General features: G+C 40.2%; 1 protein-coding gene across 3 annotated transcripts in view; it reads left to right on the forward strand.

The window, feature by feature from the left end:
- col4a2 (collagen, type IV, alpha 2) overlaps positions 1 to 12,374 on the forward strand; it is a 79,152-nt gene that overhangs the window by 40,363 nt on the left and 26,415 nt on the right. For all 3 annotated transcript variants that reach the window (XM_042495124.1, XM_042495125.1, XM_042495126.1), the window contains exons 5-6: positions 12,030 to 12,164; positions 12,258 to 12,302. In XM_042495124.1, coding sequence (XP_042351058.1) covers positions 12,030 to 12,164; positions 12,258 to 12,302 — 180 coding nt within the window. The remainder of the gene's footprint in view (positions 1 to 12,029; positions 12,165 to 12,257; positions 12,303 to 12,374) is intronic.

Raw genomic sequence — 12,374 nt, forward strand, 5'->3', positions numbered from 1 at the left:
GAGCTCCACTTGATCTTGAGAAGCAGCTGCATTTATTAACCAAATATTGTGACTTACACCACACATTTACTGCTAAACGTTTACCTCTAGGCAAAGATACATTTCTGTGCTCTTCAGTGTCATCCTCACTGATCTTGCCAGCAAGCTTTTCATCCTCCACAGTTGACTTCATGTTGAAAGCATCCAACTCCAGGCCGTTGTTAGCAGACACCTTGTCACACTGGACATTTTCCCCAGCCTTGTATTTTTTAGCCTCCTGGACCATGCATTCAATATCGTCTTTGCTGAGGCGACCCTTGTCATTGGTGATGGTGATCTTCCACCCTTGCCAGTGCATCATCGTTGGCATCAGTATCAAATGTCACCTCGATCTGGGGAACACCTCGGAGAGCAGGGAGGACCCATGTCAGCTGAAACTTGCCCAGCAGTTTGTTGTCCTCCGTACACTCTGATGCATTCACTGATGCTGGCATCACCTGCTCACTCGACCACTCACCATACGCTCACACATACACACGGACACTGCCCTTTCTGTAAAGGAGGCACCCACACTTATAACACAAATTTAACATGCCAAATTGAAATCCTTCAGCGCTCCTTTTAATACTCTAGATGTAACATTACCAGACGTGGCAATGCCATTCTGGGCTGGAACAGATAGGGCTGTACCACGCTGACTCTGCTTTGCTCTATGGCTGCTAATGAGCTGTTTTGAACTCAGTTTTCTAAAAGTTGGGAACATTTATTTTCACTCAAATCTTTTTAGATTCTTAATGAGACACTCAGCTTTGATATAATATGTGCATTTTTACTATTTCAGGCCACGTTTCCAGAGGCCTTAAGTCGATATTCCACCTGTAGCCTACATGGCCTTGTTGCTTTTTCTGTAACTCTCCTCCTATCATTTTATATCCGCTCTGATCCACCATGGTCTTTTTTAGAAGAGGGAAATTTTCTTCCCCTCGGCAATTCAGAAATCTGACCCCCCTAACCTCAGCCAGGAGATCTAAACACACTCTAATAGATATCTAAACATCATCTACAGATGTTTATTTACTCTGCCTGAGTCCTCCTCAGGGCATCCAGTTGAGGACCGTCTTCGTCCTCCAAGCAGAGACCCCTGAAGCCTCTCCTCTAACCCCTGATCTCCCCCCAACCCCTCCAGGGGAACTGAACCCCATTTCCCCCAGGGCATCATGTAGAAGGGGTTGCGGATCTTCAGGAAATGAGTCCAAGAAAAATGTATCCAAGAAAAACATGTGAGCTGCAAGGTCGCAGCGCAGTGGGACCGAATCCACCAAAGTGTCTGAGCCCACATGTGGGAGTCAGAGAGAAAGGGCAGACATTGGCCTCTTTTCTTCCTCTTCTCTCTTTTTTCTTGATGCATGTTTCTTTTCTTATGTTCAGTGCTTATTTACTTCCTTTTCATCTGCAATCATTAGCTCTGTAGCTCACTCTGTCAGTTGGCTGGTTGATCATAAAAAAGCTAATGGTGGTCATTTTTTCCCTTAAATTTGGCATTGAAGTCGCACCTATTGTGAATTTACATTTGTTTCTTCGCTTCCTTCTTTTTTCTTTAATCCCTTTCTTCCTCTCTTAAATCACTCTTTATCATCTCCCCTTCTACCTCCGCTTTTCACACCACATTTCCTTCCCACATTTGTTCTTTTCAACTTTACTTCCTCCATTCTTTCCCTTAATTCTTCCCCCATTCTCTTGATCAGTCCCTTCTCTTATTTCCTCCGTCATATGCAGGAAGCAGATCAGTTCAGAACTGCTGAACCACTGCTGATGTGCAATGAATGAAAAAGTCAGTATGCTTCAAACAAAGTGCATGTTGGGTGAATGAAAACCAAATTTTGTAACTTTTCTCATGCAAAGTTTGGCTAGGTGTAAGCTGAGGAGGTGTGAATTTATGCAAGATCTTCTTTCAGGAGCTGTCTTTTTTCAGTCTTTTGGTATGTTTAAAAAAAAATACAACACTGTGAATGTCTTCAAGTTAAGAAAATTTGCTCCTGTTAAATCTGCAAACCGTACCCACTTAGTTTTTTTTCAAATGTCATGTCTCATTTGTCTCTGTGACAGCAGGCTTTCCCACGACTGTGTGCTCAATCGGCAAAACAATTATGCTTTTCACAATGTTCAGATGAAAGTTTGCACAAACTAACGGTTTCAAGCCTAACTCAGCCCTAATTTATACACCTTCCACAACAACACATGCTGTAAACCAGTAATCATCAACTGGTGGCCTGGGGACCAAGTCCATCCATCCCAACCTCATACTTCCCATCCAACTCACAGAATATTAATGAATTGAGAAAATATGAGGACAATAATGTCTTCAGGTACTGATGATATCTGGCTTTTTAATCTTTTATTAGGAAATATTTACCAACCCCAAATATGTGTGTTCAATAGATGCCATGCAAGAATGGGGACAAACTCACGGCTCTCATACAGTACTTCATTTTATTCTCTTTTTTTATAAAGATATCATCAGAGTAATTTTATTATATTGTTAAACAATTCTTAGTTGATTTCTAAAACTGGAAAAAGGCTTATTATCTCAAAATATATTTTTTAAAATTATAGTTATTTGAATGTCACAGTTTTTGCTTAGAAAAAATCTGTCCTTTTGATAAATGTAGTTAATGAGTTCTGCTGTAAACCCTCAGCAGACTCACACAGACACTCACCGTGAGTTTACAGTTTACATGACTGAGGTGTTGTGTGAATGTAAGTGCAGCCACTGGAGATGTTTCTGTGGAGGTATGTGGCCATCAGTGGCATGTCCCACATTGATGACATCATAGGATAATGTTCACCCTGCATAGTTTCAGCGTCCCCTCACTTAAACCCTTTCTGTTTAGACTCTTGTGTTAATACTGAAGACATACAGTATATACAAGCACCCTGAGATTGTGTTTGCATATTTTTTGCGGCAGACTAAATGTCGAGTTAATTATCCAAAAAGAGACACATTATATTTTAGTGAAAGTTAAGCTAATATGTGCATGCATGTGTGTTCTTTCACTTCCAAAGGTCAGCTATGCACAAAATGTTAAATATCTTCCTCATGTTTTGAGCTTCACATGACAAGAAGCCAAAGACAGAACATTTTTAAAACCTAGCTGGCACATTCAAAATATTTTTTCCTTTTTTTCATGCCACATTTTTTTATTGTTGTCAGTTTTCCTGTCAGTTATCTTATCTCTTATCTTGGCTGACACTCTTTGTTTGTAGATTCATTTTTTTTAACCAGTAACTTTTTCCATTTCTTGTGTATAAAGAAAATTCACAATGTCCCAGTTTTCCCGGACAGACAGATGGAATAACAGAGGGAGCTTCCGGCCAGTTGTTTATCGATTTATTTTATTCCTCTCTGAGGTCAGAGGGCTGCACGCTGGGCTGCGTGTTCCCATCCTGTTCTTAGTCGGTCAGTCCAAAGCTGTCCACCCCAGGGAACAGTCTGGGCCCTGATGAAATTTATGGTGTCAGACGGGGTAACTTTTAATAGATCTGTGATTTAGGAATGAGAAATGCAAACACACCCACGTACATACACGGAGAGGACGAAGAGAGATTACTGCATTTTTTACAGTGTAAAGAGGAGGGATTTTCTCAGAGATTTCTTGATACAGATTAGACGTCACTTGCTTAGGTTTACAGAAGTAATGCAGTGAGGTGGAAATGCAAATATGTCTACTTAGCGTCCAAACAGTACAAAGCTACGCGCACTTCCAGACATAGGCATGGGTTATGGAGGAAAAATGGTTTTAGGCAAAGAAAAAATAATAGAGATGAAAACAAGATAAATATACTCTACATGACCCAGACTGCTGAACATTCAGACTGCTGTCTGTTGCAAATTTGTTGCACACCCATGAGTGTGATTAGATGAGGTCAGCAGGGAGCTCTTTTGCACTTGTAACCCTGCCCACTAGTGATGTCATGGTGTACTGACCCACCCTATAGATCGCTTAGGCTAAGTGGTGTTTTTACTTCTGCGTTGAAATGACATTACAGTGCAAGCTGAGTGTAGACATATACCCCATGCTTTAGCCTGTGCTGAGGCTGGGTTGATGTAAAAACAGATTTTTTTATTTAATTAGTGCTATCCATCCATGCAGGTAGTTTTTTTTTTTTTTTTTTGGTTATTTATATTTTTATATTTTTTATCCATATTATTTAGATTTTTAATCCACAGATCTCATTTTGGACATTTTTTTTAATTTAATCTTTTAGCTAAAGAAATAGTCCCAATGAAAATTGTGAGGAAAAAGGAAGCTCAATACTTGCATCCAAAAAAAGAAAATCCTCATGGTTTGATATCACTTGAGGTGTGTTTTGTGTGTAATTTGGGTGAACTGTCTAGAAAATAGCTGCCTCACACTGCATCTTACTACGTTAGGTATTACAAAGTCTCCATCCTCTTCACCACAACATCCAATTCTTTGTTTAGTTTAGGCATGTGAAGCTCTGCTGTCCAGCACCAGCTCATCTGGACTCTCACGTGTCAGGTCAAACTGGAAGAAACTGTCCAAAATCCTCCTCACACATTCCTGTAGCTGCAAAAGATGGAGCTGGGACATCTTGTTGTCAGTAGTAAAAGAAGATATATGAAGAAGGGGTTAATCCTGCGGACAGACAAAAAATATTGCTAGAGATAAGAATAGCAAGAAAAACGAGTAACCTGCGCATCACTAGTGAAATCTTTCCAATGACTACAGATGAATATTGTCTTCAAGCCTTTTCTGGTTCAGTAATACACATATTGTACATTGTCCCTGCTAAATAAACAAGACATAAATTAATTTTGTATGCAGCTACATGCATTTCACCATGACCTCTGGACTGTGATGGTTACAGCCCAAATATATCTATATTTTTTATTATTTTTATACATATCTATCCATATCTCTGTTATGTGTCTGTTTTTATTCCTACGTAGTCACAAAAGAAAGAGGAATTTTGTTTTACTTTCAGCATCCCATCATCCCACACCTCAGCCTCGATCACTTTGTTCACCGAGCCAACATGTGTGTGTGTGTTATAATGTGTGTGTTTGTGTGTGTGGTAGTTTATGCCCCCTAAATGAGGTGAGAAGTGATCGGATAAAAAGCAGACACCAGTCGACAGACCTGTGTAGGAGGGCCCAGTCTTTTATTGCTCTTTTACAATCGCTTCTCTATAGTCCGCTTCTTAACAGTCCTAATTTCTTGTGTATGTTCAGTCATTCTTTGTTTTATTACCATTTATTCCTCCTTCCCTCTGTAGTTAAATCTTGTTATTTCAGTCTGTTTTTATTTCCTCTTGACACATGCCTCTTGTTCACCTGCGGTCTGCCTTTTAGTCCCCCTAATTTATTTTTCAGACTGTGTGAAGATTGATGATTTTAGATCACCACAACAGTGTACGTTAAATGTCTGTTATAGAGGAAAGTGACAACTATCATTTCAACCATGAAATACATTCATAAAAGCTGTTCAAATTCTGCATATTTTTCATAAATTCACCATCATGAGTGTGAAGTTAACTTCTCAAATGCAAAACTTCTTATTTTACTGTACTAAAACCCAAGTTGAGATTTTCTCGTAGCTTGTTTCATCTAACTAACAGTCCAAATCTGCAAAATTACCAATTTACTAAGACTTAAGACAAAAATAAGCAACAAATCCCCACAATTAAGAAAGTGGGACTTTATTTGTTGAGATTTTTTCTAAAATGAAGGCTGAAGGATGCTGTGTGTTGTGCTTGTGAGATCTCATCCTTCCTTGTCATTCTGTTGCTGGGCAAAAAACCTGTGATGTTGTCAGGGGCAGTCGTAGGCGTTGTATTTTGATGCAGGAGGGGCCAGTGGTAACAAGAGGATAGTGGTTAGTGGTTATGGTTAGGCGTCAAAACTACTTGGTTATGGTTAGGAAAAGATTGGGGATGTTGGTGGAAAAATACCCGACTTCCAAATGCAGCTACTGATGTTGTTTAGTAGTTTTGAATACTGGTCTACTGGGTCAAAGTCCAGTGTTTGCTGGACCCATCCACCTCTGCTCCCACCAACCCTGAGCAGACATTCATGGTATTTAAACTGTATCCGTTGCTCTCACTGTCTAATAATGACATGGATGGATTTATATTGGAGTTTGTGAAAGCCTGGTGCGTCCCACACAGATGCTTATCAGTGTCCCAGTGTCAGTAAAGTGACTGTTGAAGCAGTGTTTTTTGACGCACTGAGAGTGAAACCTGGCTGGTTGTGCAGATTGTAAAGCCTTCAGACAAATATGGATTTTTGGGGGTCTATGTAAAGTAAATGAAATTGACTTGACCTGGCTGTCAACTATACCTCCTTGAAGCTTCTGGAAACTATTGGTCTACCCTCTGCCTGCCTCATTTCCCTCTCTTTCCCCTGTGACTCCAGTAGATTTGACTGACGATTGATGGCTCGTCGTATCCCATTATGGAGCTCACGAGACACGAGGCTGAAGGTATGACGTGAGCCAACTGTGACAGAAAAAAAAGGAGCTACAGTTACAGAGAAAAGCCAGAGGGCAGTACATGTCTCCTGAGCTTCATAATCTGGTAAAGTCATGACCGGCCTTCAAAGACACAGAGGAACTCCGACCTAAACAGACATGCATATATGTTCAATGCTCTTCACTGAATCCAAGACATGACTGTTTGAAGAGGCCTCAGCTTTCTCTGATCTAGATTTCAGGTTCTCTGTGTACACAGTTTAAGAAGTTTACTACGCTATGCTGTTAAAGAAGGATTTATCGTTCTTACATCTGCTTTCCTGGCCGGTCTCACGGTTTCTATTATATGTCTGCTGCATTATAACCCAAACTTATTTATTTTTTTCTTTTGTTTATTGTCGAGATGACAATTTATGCTCCCCCTCAGTGCTGTTTTGTCATCTGTCCCCACACATTGTCTGTGGACGGCTGATTTGTAGGCTCACATGTGGTCACCCTCCACCCAGCAGAGACAGGAAGGGAGAAAGAGAAAGGAGGGTAAGAAGAGATGCAAACGGATGTGAGAGCACTCGAGAGTTTGGCGAGAGGAGGGGAGGAAATGCTGGCTGGAAGTACAGTGAGCAGATAAGAATGGGGAGTATGGAGGTACGAAGGAAGTGAAGCTGTGGAGGACTGGTAATTAAAGAGTAGGGAGGACTGAAGAGAGATTTAGCTCAGGAGAGAATAGAGGAGAAGTGAAATGATGGACACCCAGAGTGGAACAATGCTATATGCTGCTGTATGAAACAGGTCGGTCTGATTTAGATTTACTCAAGGGTACAAAACCAACATTACGATGAGTTTTATGATATCACAAACACGGCTGGGAATGTCTCCATGAGTTATTAAATATACCCTGTTTTGAGGTCACCAGCATGCCTAAAAGTGTTCAAAATAACGGTTGAAAATGTCCTAAAGTGTTGTCAAAAATGACCTGGTTTTTTTTTCGCAACAAACTCCTCTGAAAATATCCCAATGTGGCGTTGTAAAATACCCAGTTTTGATGCCACACGTGTCTAAAATATCCCACATTTTGTTGAAAAATACCAGGTTTTTATGTCACACGTCACAAACACGCTTGTAAATTTCCCTCCCTAGGGTGTCCCACACATTAATTTATTTGTAGTGGCCCACCACGATTAAAACATCTGCCGCAACAAATGGATTCTCTATTTTTGTTGCTAGACTGTTTATTAGTAGTGCTGTTGAAATATGTATACTGTCTAGTTATTTCTGGATAGCAGACAGTTTGACGCAATTCTAATCATAGACGCTTAGCAGAAGTGATTAAATCATTTGTAAAGGAATTAAATCATTTGTGAAATTATAAAATAGTTTTAAATCATTGTTTTTTGTTTAATTGTTCATTTCTGTAGTAAGTGGCTATGTAATGAGCAGAATAATGTACAATGAGGCTGCTCATTATTGTGAAATGAATCCTTTTAGGGTGATTCAAGACCTGCATCACCAGTAGGCGGGGTTCATTTCTCAATAATGACTCCCACACACTGTACTTTATTCCTTAAATGTACGTATAACTGTTTACCTAAACCTATAAGGAACTACTAGTATTTTGTACCTTAATGTGGAAACCAGAGGCACGAATCTGTGACCTATTATGTGCCTGTTATGATATATCTGTGCAAATTGGACTTTCTCAGGACTGTTTCCTTTTGTACCTGAATTTTTAGTGTTTACAGTAGATGCAGCATGTTAGTGCGCACACACACAAGTATGCACTTAAAAACATCTCCCCCATTAATGGATATCAAACAAGACTGGTGTTACCAGCTCTCTGTTTCAGCCTTAAGACCAGTGCACATAGTGTACCAAGCAACTGCCCTAGACAATGATCTCTACATGCCTGTACACACACATACTGCACACACACACACACGCACGCACAGTTTATTTCAGAAATTAGCCACTTTTGAATTACGACACTCCATTCCAGCTCACTGCGCTCCTCCCCTCCACATTTACTTTTTATGAGGATTATGATTTACACCTCTAAGTGTGTAATGGCTAGCTTTTTTTAGCCCACCATAACAATAGAGAGCATGACGTTTCATATAAAAGGAAACAGGTGGCAGTTTCTCTCCACATATAAACTTGCCAAATTTTATTAATAATCTTGATGAGAAAGTAGTCGACACAGTGGTGTTGTGGTTAGCACTGTGCAGAGTTTCCACATTTTCTCTGTGTTCTCGGGCATCCTCCCACTGCTCAAAGACTTGCAGGTAAGGTTAACTGATGACTCTAAATTGCCTGTAGGTGTGACTTTGAGTGTGAATGGTTGTCAGTCTTTGTGTGTCAGCCCTGTGATTGTCTGGCGAACATTGTAGGGTGTACCCGCCTCTCAGGCTCCAGCCCCCTCACGACCCATAAGAGGATAAGCAGTTACGTCCAATGAATGAATGAATGTACTGACGAGAAGGTGCAAATTAGTTATTCTTGACATGTTTTTAATCATTAAAAAATAATGTATGCAGTATGACAGTGTGTGTGGGGCCGCAGATATCTCTGTAACACCTTGAGGGAATTTCTTCAAATTTAGCACAAACGTCCACTTAACAATGAACTGATTAAAATTTGGTGGTAAAAGGTCAGAGTCACTGTGACGCTTCATATGTCTCATCCTCATAAACACAATATCTCAAGAAAGCCTTGAGGGAATGTCTTCTAATTTGGCAAAAACATCTAATTGGATTTGAGGATGAATTGATTAGAATTTTGTAGTTGAAGGTCAAAGGTCAAGGTTAGTGTGATCTCACAGTACATGTTTTTGGCCACAACTCAAGTATTCATATGCTAATTATAACAACATTTCGTATATATGTCTTATAGGATAAAAAGATAAAGTTGTGACATTTAATTCTAGTTTTAGGTTCTTTGTCTTGTCAGCAGTGAAATATAGACACTGGGGATTATCATAAATTACTTTCTTGCATATCACAGAATAGTCAGAAGGTGATACCATCGGCATAGTTGGCAAGATATATTTGTTATCTCATCACGACTTATCAGTCCAGTCCACCTGCAGTTTACAGCTGTAAATGTAAGAATTCACAGCACACACTGTAGAACACACCGACTATTATTCATGTACAGTTTGAGTTGTTTTGACAGGACTGTTGTCTGCCTGTTGTCTGCTCTATAGGCAACAGCTGCAGGGTGGAGAGTGAAGACAAAACACACACCTCCTGTTTCAAAACACCTCCCATAGACAAAGCTTTGACTACCACACACACTCACACACACACACACACACACACACTCACACACACACAGGCTGCACGTGCAGCACACATCCAGCCACAAGTTCATCTGAGGTTTTATTTTTAACTTTCTGCATCTGATTTTGTCTGTGGGCTTGTTTGAATGGTTGTTTGACATTGTTTAGGCTCCTTGCAGTTTTATTATTTCCTTTGAGACCATTGGCTCTGGCTTTTTAAAACAGGGCCCAGAGCATTTGAGTCCAGGGACAAGCAGCATCACTGTGTTTGTCAGTTCTCACATGAACACTGTCAGGCCCTTAAACCTCAGAGGTCATCACTCATTGACCCCCTGAACTCCCAGACCGCACAAACATGCCTAATTCCCATGGTGTCTACGCCCTCAACCCTTGTAAAAATGCTGTCCTCATATTATTGTTTGCATCCCACCAACTCCCCTCTACTCTCTGCCTCCCTTAAGCCTTCCCCCTGGCCATGTCCAGTCCAGAAATGTAGACGATGTAATATTGTGTCTGTATTTGAGGCACCTGTTCATCCTGATCTTTGGGTTGAACCTCCTTGCCCTTCACCCCACACAACCCAATTACATGAGTAAATGCATTGCATGTTTCTGTAAACCAATGATATGTTACATTTGTACGTTTCATATGTGGCAGATATGTTTTTTTTAGGTATATTTTGGTTACTTTTAAGCATAAACACTTAGTTATGGTTAGGACAAGATCATGTTTTCATGATCATGTTTTAAAATACCTAGTTTGGCAACCAGGAACACAGCCGTAAATGATTGAATTAAAATATATAAAAAATTACCACTTTTGTTGGTCTTGACCAGTCTGTTGGTCTGTTGCAGTCTTTTGCGTGGCAGCCCTCTCGCCTAGGTGTCACATCATCCACCATCACCTCCTTCAGATGAAAAACTCACATACATGTAATTAGAGCTTGACCCAGATATTCTGATATCTGTGTATTCATTAATTGGGAAGGTATTTGGTTTTCAATTTAGGCATTCGGATATTCTCACCGTATGGGTGAAACTGTGACCCTGCGTGACGGTGAAGTTGTGATGGCATGTATGAAATGTACAAATAAAACGTATATGTGGTTTGCAGACAAGTACATTACCAACTTTTTATTCTGGCGGCTGCCCCACCTACACTGAGCACCACCTCAGTATTCATTACCCTTGCTGGAGCACACACTGCAAATCTACTTATTAGGAGATAAAATAAGTTATTTAAAAAATGAGTTATGGCTCAGAGAACAGAAACATACTTTTGCCTCAGCTAGAGGCACATTTTCCTCTATCCTATCAGCCTGCCTGTCCTCTCTCTTTCATCACTCTGAGTATCAACATCAAGTTGTTATATTTAGCTTGCAGATTAGGCGTCTGTCTGCAGGTTCAAACATTCAGCAATGAAAATCATTTTTAAACAGCCCTTTACTTTGCCTTTTAAGCTTGTTTGGCAAACATTTTTTTTCCTTGACAGCTGAGTCTGGCTTTATCTGCCTTAAATTAATCTCCTCACTGCTCTGTCAGGCATGTCTTTGGATAACGTTGGTGTGTTTTGGGGCCTTTCAGTTGCATATTTATAAGAGCAGGAAAAGATTCTTCAACATGCCAGTTTTAAACTGTGACCCAGTTGATTTTAAAACAATATTTCTCATTATGACTGCTTTTTGTGTCCCTAAAAAGGTGAAAAGACCTAAAAGGAGTTCACTGATGTAAACGTTTATTCTTGTAACGTTTCTGTTTGTTCACACATGTAGATTCACTACTTCTTTAGCTTCTATTAGCTGTTCTCTCACAGTAGACATTTCTAAGCACGCTGTTTGACCACTGGATGGGGGTCGAGAGCGGAAAGTGCTGAAACAGAGGCTCTCACTAGAAAAAGAAAAGGTGTTTGTCTCCCCCCTGTGTTGACATCTGAAAGGACAAGCAGACATGTAGGGATTATGGGGGGGGGGGTCATATTTTTTGTTGCTTTGTTGTGATGCTTTGATTGCTTTGATAACACTTTCCTATTTTAAAATCCTCTCCTCTTTATCAGGTAAGCTTATTTTTTTGTTACACTGTATAACACTATTGTAAGTCTCCTTGTGATAATGATACACTCAGCACATTCATGATCTTACTAATAAATACAAATCAATAGATAATTGATTATGGTAAATTATGCACCAAACTCAAAGCCAGTGTGCAGCAGCTGACAGTTTATTTGGTGAACTGCATCCTTTACATGAGGCTGATCAACTGATTTTTTTTTTTTTTTTTAAACCTCAGGGTCACCCTGGACCTCTCGGTCCTCAGGGCCCCCAGGGACCTTCAGGAAGACCAGGTGATATGGGCATCCAGGGACCAAAGGGGCAGAAAGGTGACCGCGGCCGTAGTGGCTTCATAGGTCCTAAAGGAAATGTGGTACGATCTTTTTCTTTTTAGAATCTGTGTGTTAAAAATCACAGCACTCTACTCTGTCCTCTTGTTTAATGTCTGATTCTTGTCGATCTGCAGGGAATGACTGGCGTTCCCGGGTTTTCTGGAAATGATGGCATCCCTGTAAGTCTGTCCAGCAAGAGAAGCTCACCTTCATTGTGGTCATTTTTTTAAAAGCATCATTTGATAAAAAAA

Source organism: Plectropomus leopardus, chromosome 10 (genome assembly GCF_008729295.1).
Source record: "Plectropomus leopardus isolate mb chromosome 10, YSFRI_Pleo_2.0, whole genome shotgun sequence".
NCBI classification, from domain to species: Eukaryota; Metazoa; Chordata; class Actinopteri; order Perciformes; family Serranidae; genus Plectropomus; species Plectropomus leopardus.